This window comes from Bubalus bubalis, chromosome 11, assembly GCF_019923935.1.
Source record: "Bubalus bubalis isolate 160015118507 breed Murrah chromosome 11, NDDB_SH_1, whole genome shotgun sequence".
Lineage (NCBI taxonomy): Eukaryota > Metazoa > Chordata > Mammalia > Artiodactyla > Bovidae > Bubalus > Bubalus bubalis.
Window position 1 is genome coordinate 65,633,557 of NC_059167.1, and position 14,230 is coordinate 65,647,786.

General features: G+C 38.2%; 1 protein-coding gene across 16 annotated transcripts in view; it reads right to left on the minus strand.

Annotated features, from left to right (window-relative positions):
- Window positions 1–14,230, minus strand: part of GANC (glucosidase alpha, neutral C) — a 73,034-nt gene that overhangs the window by 37,376 nt on the left and 21,428 nt on the right. For all 16 annotated transcript variants that reach the window (XM_025295852.3, XM_006066206.4, XM_006066205.4 and 13 more), the window contains 3 exons: window positions 12,975–13,157; window positions 3,440–3,485; window positions 1,366–1,432 (listed from right to left, as the gene is read on the minus strand). In XM_025295852.3, the coding sequence (XP_025151637.3) occupies window positions 1,366–1,432; window positions 3,440–3,485; window positions 12,975–13,157 (296 nt within the window). The remainder of the gene's footprint in view (window positions 1–1,365; window positions 1,433–3,439; window positions 3,486–12,974; window positions 13,158–14,230) is intronic.

Sequence of the window (14,230 nt, forward strand, 5' to 3'; positions counted from 1 at the left end):
GAAAGAAGAGGGATGCTTGCCAGATGAAAGGCTGGGTGTCTTCTGCCTGCTTGTTCCTTCTTACTCCATACAAGAACTGTGAGGTCAAGGGCACCAGCAGTACCTCTCCTAGCTCCTCAATATACACCCCCTTCCCTGTGACTATAGATATAAAAATTTCCTTTAACCAAAGACAAAGTCCTTTATTTAACAATTATTTTAGAGATATGGGGAAAATGAAAATAACTAGGAGAAAGAACATTGATTTAAATTTACTCTTGGGTAAAAGTATTTGACATCAAACGGTCCTTGTTTGGAGGAGTTTATGGAAAGTGGTTGCTATAGATAAGACACAGAAAGGATTATAATGTTACATACAGGAGAGCCTTGCTGCTGCTGCTGCTGCTAAGTCGCTTCAGTCGTATCCGACTCTGTGCGATCCCATAGACGGCAGCCCACCAGGCTCCCCCGTCCCTGGGATTCTCCAGGCAAGAACACTGGAGTGGGTTGCCATTTCCTTCTCCAATGCATGAAAGTAAAAAGTGAAAGTGAAGTTGCTCAGTCGTGTCTGACTCTTCACGATCCCATGGACTGCAGCCTACCAGGCTCCTCCGTCCATGGGATTTTCCAGACAAGAGTACTGGAGTGGGGTGCCATTGCCTTCTCCGACAGGAGAGCCTTAGGGCTCCCCTATTTATAACTTTGGGCTACACTGTCAGTCCTGATCAGGACTATATATCAGTATACTAGGCTATAGAAATAGATGCTAGATCAGAGATTCTCAAGGAGTTAAGAGAAGGTCTGTTATTCTACAGGGTAGGGAGGAAGGAGGATAAAAGTCAGTATTTTTTCCAACTAAACAAGCCCCAGGTATTTGAAAAGTTATCTCCTAAAGAGACAAATTCCCTCCCTGCCACCTACATTCCCTAAGTCTCCCCTCATCACTAAGTGTAGTGAGAAATGTCATAGATGGTCACTCAACACTCACATGAATAATGAGGAGGCCTGGAAAAGGTTGAGAACCACTGGCTTGAAATGCTGGAGCTAATGAGCTGGGTTTCTCATCACTTGACTCTCATAAAAACAGAATGTGGAATTTGCAATTGATTCACTGAAGAGTGCAAGCAATATGCCGACCTAGGTCTTCTATGAGACCAGGAGCTTCACGAGGCCTGCATTTCTCTTACACTCCCCACAAGTCATACGCTCACTATTTCTCTATTGCAATGCATTACTGAAGAATCGTGGTCCCAAATACGAGATTTCTGTTCACCTTACAAAAGTCACGCATTTAGGTGTCAAAGCTCAAGGGACTTTTAGATAGAAACTTTTAGCTATTTTGGAAAGAACTGTTTGGAAAGAACACTACACCAATTTCAATTGTACCATTAACTTTGACATCCACAAAATTTTCAAATTTCTCCTCCCACAGGCCCAGTTCCTCTTGATTTTCCTGTTGGTACAAAAAAGAAAAAAGGTAGTAAACTAAGGCTATATATTGCAACACATGTGGTTACCGCAATAGCACATTTATCTGATTAGAATACTAGACTGAGGAAATGAGTTCATCTTTTAAAAGACCAATTTGTGATATCAATATACAAAATTAGATCTGTGTTCTATATAAATGCCATTAATCATCCTTATGATCTACAGCTAACATGAATATATTTTTTATTGTGGTAAAATATATATAACTTAAAACTTACCATTTTAACCATTTTTAAGTGGCATTAAGTACATTCACATCATTGTGCAACCAACATCACAATCCGACTCCAGAACTTTGACATCCTTCCAAACTGAACCACTGCAACCATTAACAGGAACGCCCCATCTCCCCTCCCCCCAGCTCCTGACAACCACTTTTCTAGCTCCTGTCTTTATGAATCTGACAACTCTAGATAACTCGTATAAATAGAATCATACTGTATTTGTCCTTTTGTGACTGGCTTATTTCACTTAGTATAATGTCTTCAAGATTCACCCATTTTGTAGCATGTGTCAGAACTGCCTTCCTTTTTAAGGCCGAATAATATTCCACTGTGTGTACATATCTCATTTTGTGTGTGCATTCATCAGTCAATGACTCTTGGATTGCTGGATTGCTTCTACCTTTGGGCTACTATGAATACTATTCTGCTTTGAACATAGGTATACAAATATCTGTTTGAGTCCCGCTTTTACTTTTGGATATATATCCATAAATGTAATTGCTAGATCATATTATAATTCTATGTTTAATTGTTTAGGAACTGCCACACCATTTGACATGAATATCTTTACAAGAGCCAAAATGATGGGAAAGCACTTTGAAAAATGTAGTTTTTATATAGGTAAAGCAAAACATTTAGAGTCAAACAACCTGGGTCTCTTTTGAGAGACTCTAAGTAAAGATTTTGGCTGAGATGAGCACTTTCTCTCACCAGCTTCAATTAGCCAGACTACAGGTTGTGTTCCTATGCTGCGTGGAGAGGTCAACTGGGATGGTGATTGCTCAGGTTCGCAATCTTCTGACCTAGAGCTATGAATGTCCTAGCTTTACAGAAGTCTCTTTTTCTCTGGTAAAATGAAAAGTTTTAAAAGAATTGTGTGTGTATATAAAAAGCACATTTCTTTTTAAAAAATGAGCTATTTTCCTGTTTCTAGGTTATTTCTTTATAATGAAAGCCTCTGTAAACTGAGTCTGTGTGTTGTGTGTTTGGTTCTTTAAAATCACGCCTGAATTCTTGATGCAGGGATTATCATCCTGAGGTCTAGATAGGTTTTAAAGTTTGTGAACGCCCTGAAATAGTATGAAAAAAAAAATTTTTTTTTTCTACAGAGATGGTTCATAGCTTTCATCAGATTCTTGTAAGTGGGTGTTTGACTCAAAACCACTACCTAGGCTATCTGACTAGAGGTCTCCCCAGAGCTGGTCTAATGTATTAGTGCAAACATGTGTAAGGCACAAGAACCATGTTAGTTGTTCTTAAGGATCAGTTTCGGTCAGTTCTCAAGAGGAAGAAGCATTTGTATTATTAAACTGGAAATATTTTTCACCTTCCTGATGACCATAGCTACTGTCAGAGACCCTTTGAAGATGCATGTGGCTTTGGATGAAGAGGTTTCTGGAACATCCGTTCCCAAGAATTCAGCCAAAATAATCTTTTAGACACAGAAATCAGACCATGCATCTCTGCTGAAGACCTTTGCAGTTTTTCTTTGTTCTTAAAAGTCCAAAAAGGTTAATGTGGCTTAGAAGAATGTAAACTCCAAGATAATGAGGGAATTAGATTAGTTCGATAATATACCACCAACTCCTTGAACAGTGCCTGGCCTACAGGAGGTCCCATTTATGTAAAGTAGAGCACTGACCAACTACCCATCTGTATAAGGGAAGAACAGACCCATTATATTTGTATGATGATAATAATAGTGGAAAAGATTTTAAAAAGATAAATTGCTCTGTGTAGATTACCTGAGTGGCGTCAACGGATGCATCCTTCTCATTTTTCTTGGTAACTCTGTAATGTAAAAAAGTTGTTTCAATGCCATTCTCCCAAATCTTCCCACCCTCTCCCTCTCCCACCGAGTCCATAAGACTGTTCTATACATCGGTGTCTCTTTTGCTGTCTCGTACACAGGGTTATTGTTACCATCATTGAAATGGCATTGAAACATGTAAAATATCATGTATGAAATGAGTTGCCAGTCCAGGTTCAATGCACGATACTGGATGCTTGGGGCTGGTGCACTGGGACGACCCAGAGGGATGGAAAAAAAAAAAAAAAAAAAAAAGTTGTTTCACTCATGGCAGGACCGACAATTTGCTCAATGATAAAAGATTTTCATTTCTAACTTTTGAGACCCTATATGTTATATCCTTTAACTTACTAAAAATAACATCATTATAAAAATAAGTATACAAAATTAAACATTTATGGTGAACATTACCAAGAGCTTGATATCTTATAAAAATGTAGACAGATTTGAATTTTCTTGTTAACTCTTTTAAAAATACATTAATCAGTTTTTTATTGTAATACATGCTCATAATACTAACATATGGAGAAGGCAATGGCACCCCACTCCAGTACTCTTGCCTGGAAAATCCCATGGATGGAGGAGCCTGGTGGGCTGCAGTCCATGGGGTCGCTAAGAGTCGGACACGACTAAGCGACTTCACTTTCACTTTTCACTTTCATGCATCGGAGAAGGAAATGGCAACCCACTCCAGTGTTCTTGCCTGGAGAATCCCAGGGACAGGGGAACCTGGTGGGCTGCCATCTCTGGGGTCGCACACAGTCAGACACGGCTGAAGAGACTTAGCAGTAGCAGTAGCAGCAATACTAACATAAGCAAGATAGAACACAGTTCCTCTTATGCAGTATTACCCTAGTATGGAGCAATATGATGCACCATCTTCCAGGATGATTGTGACAACTTATTCTAACATCTATTAGTTGTATTTGAGGGCTCATTTCTTCCCATTCTTAGCAATACTGGACTTTATGAATTTTTTTAACTCTTTGCCAATCTAAAATTTTAGAAAAGATAATGCATTTCAAATTGAATTTATACCATAAGTGATACAGACTACCTCTTTATACATTAAATGGTTATTTATAGTTCTTTAAATTATCCATTTATACTCATCATACAATAATCTTTTCTTTAGTGTAAAATGAGGCATGAATATAGTATGTAATGTATGTGCAGAGTTTAAAGACTAATACTAAAGTGAACAACTGTGAACCCACTAGTGAGCATAAACAACAGAAATTACTTGTTCCTTTGGAGTTCCTCTGTGCCTCTCTTCAAATGCATCTGTCTCTCTAATATTCGCATTCAATACTACATATTTCACTCTACTGCTTTTGCTGCATCCCACAAATTTTGATAAGTTATATTTTAATTTTCATTTAGTTTGAAATAGTTTTCTTTCTTTTTAGATTTCTTCTTTGTGTCACTAAGAAGCATGTTGTCTAATCTTCAAGTATTTTGGAATTTTCCAGCTTTCTGTTGTTGAATTCTAGTTTAATTGCATTAAATTAATGCAAATCATGCTGGCACAGTATGATTTCTATTTGTTGAAATTTCTTAAGGTGTGTTTTATGACACAAAATATGGTCTTGGTGAATGTTTCATGTGAGTTTAAGAAGAATGTGTATTCTACTGTTGTTGTATGAAGGAGACTGTAGATGTCAATTATATCCAGTTGATTGATGGTGCTTTTGAATTAGAATATGTCCTTATTGATTTTCTCTCTGATGGCTCTGTCCATTCCTGATAGAAGAGTGTTAAGGTCTCTAATTATAACAGTGAGTGAAAATCACTCAGTCATGTCTGACTCTTTGCCACCCCATGGACTATATAGGCCACGGAATTCTCCAGGCCAGAATACTGGAGTGGGTAGCCATTCACTTCTCCAGATCTTCCCAACCCAGGGATCGAACCCAGGTTTCCCTCATTGCAGGCGGATTCTTTACCAGCTGAGCCACCAGGAAAGCCCAATTATAATAGTGGATTCATCTATTTCTCTTTGCAGTTCTATATTCTTACCTTAAGTATTTTGATACTCTGTCATTAGGCACATACACATTAAGGACTGTTGTTTTCTCAGGGAATTGACCCCTTTATCTTTATGTAATGACATTCTTTATCCCTAATAACTTCCCCTGTTTTGAAGTAAGCTCTTTCTGAAATTAATAAAACTACTTCTATTTTCTTTTTTTTTTTAAAAGATCATAATGCTCTCATTTATTGGAAGAAAAAAGAATTGTTTTGTGATATTTAGGAGAAAAAACAGCTTGCTGCTGCTGCTGCTGCTAAGTCGCTTCAGTCATGTCCGACTCTGTGCAACCCCATAGACCGAAGCCCACCAGGCTCCCCCGTCCCTGGGATTCTCCAGGCAAGAACACTGGAGTGGCTTGCCATTTCCTTCTCCAATGCATGAAAGTGAAAAGTGAAAGTGAAGCTGCTCAGTCGTGTCCGACGCTTAGTGACCCCATGGACTGCAGCCCACCAGGCTCCTCCATCCATGGGATTTTCCAGGCAAGAGTACTGGAGTGGGGTGCCATTGCCTTCTCCGAAAAAACAGCTTACTTACAAGTCAAATTCTTTCTCTTTGAAATGAGTTAGTAAAAAAGAAAATCTTTATTCTATGAAAGAGCATCTTAAGGTAGCACACAAGAATATATTTTTGGATTTAAAAATATAGTTATGCCATCAGCAGCATTCAAAATTTGCTGAGTATCTATCAGATTAGATCAAATCATTCGCTCAGTCGTGTCCGACTCTTTGTGACCCCATGAATCGAAGCACGCCAGGCCTCTCTGTCCAACACCAACTCCCGGAGTTCACTGAGACTCACGTCCATCGAGTCAGTGATGCCATCCAGCAATCTCATCCTCTGTAGTCCCCTTCTCCTCCTGCCCCCAATCCCCCCCAGCATCAGATTTGTTTCCAATGAGTCAACTCTTCGCATGAGGTGGCCAAAGTACTGGAGTTTCAGCTTTAGCATCATTCCTTCCAAAGAAATCCCAGGGCTGATCTCCTTCAGAATGGACTGGTTGGATCTCCTTGCAGTCCAAGGGACTCTCAAGAGTCTTCTCCAACACCACAGTTCAAAAGCAGCAATTCTTCTGCGATCAGCCTTCTTCACAGTCCAACTCTCACATCCATACATGACCACAGGAAAAACCATAGCCTTGACTAGACGAACCTTTGTTGGCAAAGTAATGTCTCTGCTTTTGAATATGCTATCTAGGTTGGTCATAACTTTCCTTCCAAGGAGTAAGCGTCTTTTAATTTCATGGCTGCAGTCACCATCTGCAGTGATTTTGGAGCCCCCCAAAATAAAGTCTGACACTGTTTCCACTGTTTCCCCATCTATTTCCCATGAAGTGAAGGGACCAGATGCCATGATCATTTTCTGAATGCTGAGCTTTAAGCCAACTTTTTCACTCTCCACTTTCACTTTCATCAAGAGGCTTTTGAGTTCCTCTTCACTTTCTGCCATAAGGGTGGTGTCATCTGCATATCTGAGGTTATTGATATTTCTCCCAGCAATCTTGATTCCAGCTTGTGTTTCTTCCAGTCCAGTGTTTCTTATGATGTTCTCTGCATATAAGTTAAATAAACAGGGTGACAATATACAGCCTTGATGTACTCCTTTTCCTATTTGGAATCAGTCTGTTGTTCCATGTCCAGTTCTAACTGTTGCTTCCTGACCTGCATACAAATTTCTCAAGAGGTAGGTCAGGTGGTCTGGTATTCCCATCTCTTTCAGAATTTCCCACAGTTTATTGTGATTCACACAGTCAAAGGCTTTGGCATAGTCAATAAAGCAGAAATAGATGCTTTTTCTGGAACTCTCTTGCTTTTTCCATGATCCAGCGGATGTTGGCAATTTGATCTCTGGTTCTTCTGCCTTTTCTAAAACCAGCTTGAACATCAGGAAGTTCACGGTTCACACATTGCTGAAGCCTGGCTTGGAGAATTTTGAGCATTACTTTACTAGCGTGTGAGATGAGTGCAATTGTGCAGTAGTTTGAGCATTCTTTGGCATTGCCTTTCTTTGGGATTGGAATGAAAACTGACCTTTTCCAGTCCTGTAGCCACTGCTGAGTCTTCCAAATTTGCTGGCATATTGAGTGCAGCACTTTCACAGCATCATCTTTCAGGATTTGGAATAGCTCAACTGGAATTCTATCACTTCCACTAGCTTTGTTCGTAGTGATGCTTTCTAAGGCCCACTTGACTTCACATTCCAGGATGTCTGGCTCTAGGTCAGTGATCACACCATCGTGATTATCTGGGTCATGAAGATCTTTTTTGTACAGTTCTTCTGTGTATTCTTGCCATCTCTTCTTAATATCTTCTGCTTCTGTTAGGTCCATACCATTTCTGTCCTTTATTGAGCCCATCTTCGCATGAAATGTTCCTTTGGTATCTCTGATTTTCTTGAAGAGATCTCTAGTCTTTCCCACTCTGTTGTTTTCCTCTATTTCTTTGCATTGATCGCTGAAGAAGGCTTTCTTATCTCTTCTTGCTATTCTTTGGAACTCTGCATTCAGATGTTTATATCTTTCCTTTTCTCCTTTGCTTTTCGCTTCTCTTCTTTTCACAGCTATTTGTAAGGCCTCCCCAGACAGCCATTTTGCTTTTTTGCATTTCTTTTTCATGGGGATGGTCTTGATCCCTGTCTCCTGTACAATGTCATGAACCTCATTCCATAGTTCATTAGGCACTCTATCTATCAGATCTAGGCCCTTAAATCTATTTCTCACTTCCACTGCATGAGTATCTATACAATTACAAAAATTGATTCTTGTTCTAAGAAAAGTGTTTTAAAAGCTCATCATAATGGCATTGAAATATGTATAGTATCATATATGAAATGAGTCGCCAGTCCAGGTTCGATGCATGATACTGGATGCTTGGGGCTGGTGCACTGGGACGACCCAGAGGGATGGTATGGGGAGGGAGGAGGAAGGAGGTTTCAGGATGGGGAACACATGTATACCTGTGGCAGATTCATTTTGATATATGGCAAAACCAATACAATATTGTAAAGTTAAATAAAATAAAATTTTAAAAAATAAAAAAATAAAATTAATAATTAAAAAATAATAATAAAATAAATAAATAAAAGCTCATCATATTAGAATAAGCACAATATTCTAAAGACATATAAATTTCCCATGGGCTTTTGAACATCCTTATCCTCAACTTCACAATCAGAATGTACAAAAGCAATGGAAGATCAGAGTTCAGAGGTTGTTTATTTTTCCTTTCTTTGTTCAAAGTGTCTAAGACAGGCAAATACATTGAAAAAGGCAAAATAAACACTTTTCACAGCAGAAGATCACCAGATTGCATGTAAACTATGGTTCCCCTTTAGGATATTACACAAGGGCAAAGTTTGTCTGTACTTAGAACAAGGCTCTTACCTCTTCTTGCAGCATGAAAGTTCAATAGACAGGGGACAACATTCTGCCAGAGACCAATCTCAATCTGGTCTCCAAGAATGACTCCCAAGGATGCACAAGGATATTAAGTCTAGGCTACCATTTATATCAAGGAACTTTTGTCCATCTATGTCTATTTTTTGGTGCTGCTCATTAAATGTAGTGACATTATTTTGTTGTGAATATACAGATGAGTAGTAATTGTTTATTATGAGGCTGTGGATTGATTTTTTACTTCAAATAGCTATGTTCCTCCTGTCTAGTGAACTCACTGTTCCCTGGTTTCAGCTCATCCTGTCTTATAGAAAAAAAAAAAAATTTTTTTAACATATCCAAGCCCAGTATCAGTTTATCAGCTCCTGCCTATGAAGGACATGCTTTTATTTGGTCAATTTACAATTACAATAACTATAGTATTAGTCGCTCAGTTGTGTCCGACTCTTTGCAACCCCATGGACTGTAGCCTTGCCAGGCTCCTCTGTCCATGGGATTCTTGAGGGCAAGAATACTGGAGTGAATTGCCATTTCCTTGTCCAAGGGAACTTCCCGACCTTGGGACTGAACCTGGGTCTTCTGCATTACAGGCAGATTCTTTACCATCTGAGCCACCAGGGAGAAGCAATATAAATAATTAAATGGAAGGAAATCCCTTCTGCAGGGTTCCACTAAGTCACAGAATACAAAATAAATACCTCTGCTCAAGACTCAATGTCTATCAAAGCCCCTCGCTCTCCAGTCATGTTTCTAACAATATGGTTGGCCTGTTAAACTTTAACCATTTTAATAGATGTGTGGTAGTATGTCACTGTCATTTAATTTGCAATTTTCTAATAACTAATGGTATTGGACATATTTTTCAAGTGCTTATTTGTCACTTGTACATCTTTGGTGAAATATCTGTTTAAATATATTATTTTCTTGTTAAATTTTGAGAGTTCTTTCTATATTATAAATACAACTTCTTGATCATATATATGTTTACAAATATTTTTCCTTAGTCTATGACTTATCTTTGCATATATTTTACTTTTTGTAAAATAATTTTGTAAAAATTTTTTTTTTACAAAATTTAAATTTTGTAAAAAATTTAAAATTTAAATTAAAAAAAATTTTTTAAATTTACATTACAAAAAAATAATTTTTAATTTACAAAATTTAAATTTTAAATAAAATTTAAAATTTAAAATTGTAAAAATTTAAAAAAAATTTGTAAAAAAAAAAAATTTTGCATTTTTACTTTTGTTTCATTTAACCATATTTCTTCTTTTGTGGATCATGCTTTTGGTGTAATATCTAAGACCTCTGCCTAATTCAAGGTCATCAAGATTTTCTGATGTTGTCTAGAAGTTTTATGGTCTTAGATTTTACATTTAGGACTATATTATATTTTGAGTAATTTTATTTTTTGATTTTTCATTCTAGTTTGTGGCAACTTCTGAGCTCCTCACATGCCAAACTGGAAATTACAGATTCTTGCCTTTTCATTTTGTTCAAGTTTTTTTTGTTGTTGTTGTTTGTATTTTGTTTTTGTGGGTATAATAAAGTTTAAAATTTCTAGGTAATCAAATCCATCTTTTTCCTTACAGCTCTTCAGTTTCTATCACATTAATACAATTTAAAATATTCTATATTTTCTCTTATTTTTATTTTGTGTGTGTGTGTGTGTTTAATTTTTATTTACCTGGAATTAATTTTTTAAATTATTTATTTTTAACTTTTGGCTGCAATTGATCTTCATTGCTGTGCATGGGCTTTCTCTAGCTGCAGCAAGCCGGGGCTGCTCTTTGTTGTGGTGTGTGAGCTTCTCACTGTGGTGGCTTCTCTTCTTGTGGAGCACAGGCTCTAGGGGCATGGGTTTCTGTTGTTATGGCTCACCGGCTTAGTAGTTGTGGCTCATGGGTTCTAGAGCATGGGTTCAGTAGTTGTGGTGTATGGGTTGAGTTGCTCCACGGCATGTGGAATCTTCCTGGACCAGGGATCAAACCTGTGTCCCCTGCATTGGCAGGTGGACTCTTATTCACTGTACCACCAGGAAAGTCCTAGAATTCATTTTGCTAAATGGTTTGAGGTTAAGATCTAACTTATATTTTTCCCCCTAAGTGGATATAACACAAATATAAATAAAAATGATAGAAATATAAACGAGTACACAACCTCTATGGAAGGCAATTTGGAAACATCTATCAAAATAACAGATGTACAAACCATTTGATCAGAAATTATACTTCTATGACTCTGGTCTATGGATATATTTGCATGTATGCAAAATGACACACATACAAGGTTATTCATGAAGTAGTTGTAAAACAACATCAGAAATGATTTTAAAGTCCACTAATAGGGATTTCAGAGAAGGCGATGGCACCCCACTCCAGTACTCTTGCCTGGAAAATCCCATGGGCAGAGGAGCCTAGAGGGCTGCAGTCCATGGGGTCGCTGAGGGTCAGACACGACTGAGCGACTTCACTTTCACACATTGGAGAAGGAAATGGCAACCCACTCCAGTGTTCTTGCCTGGAGAATCCCAGGGACGGGGGAGCCTGGTGGGCTGCTGTCTATGGGGTCGCACAGAGTTGGACACGACTGACGCGACTTAGCAGCAGCAGCAGTAGGGATTTCGGAGAAGGCAATGGCACCCCACTCCAGTACTATTGCTTTCATCCCATGGACAGAGGAGCCTGGAGGGCTGCAGTCCATGGGGTCACTGAGGGTCAGACACAACTGAGCGACTTCACTTTCACTTTTCACTTTCACGCATCGGAGAAGGAAATGGCAACCCACTCCAGTGTTCTTGCTGGAGAATCCCAGGGACGGGGGAGCCTGGTGGGCTGCCGTCCATGGGGTCGCACAGAGTCGGACTTGACTGAAGTGACTTAGCAGTAGCAGCAGGGATTTACTAAATGAATCATAGTGTAACCGTATAATAGAAATAATGTAGCAGCTTTAAAGAAATTAGAAACTACCACACTGCTAAAGAAAAAAAAAAGGAGGTACAGAATAATGTGTATCATTTGCGTCAGGAAAGGAAAAAAACAAAGAATACATTAGTTTTACTGAATAGGCATAAATTATCTCTAGAAGGATACATAGAAAACTGGAAACATTGATTATTTTCAAACATGGAACTAGGTAGCTCAAAAGACAAATGGTGAGGCTGACTTTACTGGGCTTCATTAAAAAGCCCAACTTAGAAATCACCCCTAAAACAAAATAATAGGAGTTTATTAAAAGGAAAACTGCTTTAAAATTAATATTTTTAATATAAATAAACAACAAAATATAAGTAACACACACACAGGGATTTGTTATGCTGTTATTATTTTCAGTCAAAAAAAGTAAACTGAACTAAATTCATAAGGTACTAACAGCAGGGGTGGCAGGACTATGGGTATTTTAATTTTTTCTTCTTTTCAATATTTTCTATTTAGCCTATAGTGAACACATTTCTGTGATAAAATAAAAAATTTAACAATAAACTTTAAAAATAGAAATTAGCTGAGACTCAGGAAAAAATCACTATGTTAAATGTTTTCTGAAGCTCATGTAAGATGTTTATTATTTGAATAAAACTAGAACTACAGACTGGAGGATTTAAAAACAATATTGGTAAAAATGGATGAAAAATCTCCTTCTGCAACTATCTTCCAATTCATGTGATCCACACATAAACAGCTTTGATCAAGTGGTTGGTTCCAGAAAATTCCTAGACAACTATTCAAGTCTAAGGTAACTCATGTTATTGTAAAGGGGATAAAGTGAAATTTTGTTAGTTCACATTAACATCTATCAAGTTAACAGGGTCTTTTTTAAGAAAGTGTAGGGTAGAGAATGTAATCAGTCAAAAATATAGGATGTGTTAAGAGTATCACCTTTGCAAATGTCTGGGAATAACTTTTGTCATCAAGCCTGCATTAGTCTGTACAGGTGAAAAGATGAAATTTCTCAGAATATTCCAACAAATAAAGCAAATTAATTTTCTATGGAGACATAGTCACAATCAGATTTTAAGTTCTGTATGTATTAAGTAATGTGCAAAAATACCTTTGCTTGGGAGGAATCTGCAGCTGCTCAAAGTACAATTGGCCCAGGGAGTTTATGCTCATTACAACCTCTTCTTCAGATACCAAGTCAACCTTGAATGGGTTTGCCATGATGTGACACTTCAGATCTCCTTTTCCACTTGCCAACACCAGACTGCCTGTATCCCCTGGGCAAGAAGTCAGCCTGGAAAACAAGGCAGGGAGAGAAAAATAAATTGTTCTAAGTTTATGTGGCTCAGTGAAAGTCTCAGTTCAACTTAGTAAATCAATATTCATGTAACATAGCATGACAAGGCCGTGGAAGGCTGTAATTCAGAGTGTGAGCTTTGGTGTCAGAAAGCCTGGACTGAACATAGCTCTAACATGCACTAGGTGTGTAACTTTGGACAGGTTTATCTTTTCCAGTTCTTGGTTTCCTAATCTGTGAAGTGGAAATGATAAAAGCGAGAACAAACATAGCTTTTTGAGGATTCAATGAGACCACACATGTAAACGAGATCACACAGTGCCTGGCACATAGTAAGTGCTCAGTAAATGTTGGCTGTCATCACCATTATAATTACCTTGGTCTGGACAGTCTAGGAAAACTGTTTGGTGCATAGACTAAACATTTTTCTTTTCCTTCTCTCATTCTAACCATACATACAGAAACTGAGGAAATAACACAGATTGGGTTATTATCCACTCAGTCCACAGTGAGATGGAAAGGTCAAACTTTTATCTGTTTATCACCTGACTTCCATCAGCCCCCAATTGACAAGTAGACTTTGGGGATGTTTTAGATCCCCCAGGAGTTACATAAGCTCAGAGGCAGCACTTAAAACCCTAAGTCTAGATATTTCTTTTTCTAGTGCATAGTTACCCTGGTAAATGGTCACAGGCCTCTTTAGGGAGGATTAGAAGGGACAGGTTATAATCTTATTACATCCTTGCAGAATCTTCCTCCATGGATTCTAGGCCTTCTCCTCAAGTAAGATGCTTGGGTTCTGGAAACTAATTCCATTGACTGAGAGATTGTCTCTCACTGTTTATCAAATCTCAATAGAATTCTTTTGATTAGTCTATCAAGTAGGACTTTAGCCCCTCTATTTCAGTCTAATGGACTCTCTGACATATTGTTCACTGCCCTGAGGGTTGAGCCATTCTGAGTACCGCACAGGCCCTGCTGCACGTTAAGGAAACCTGTCCACCTTGTCTCCAACAACTAAATGCTGCTACTTTGACTTTGCTACTTAGAGTCTCATCATCTCCACTGAA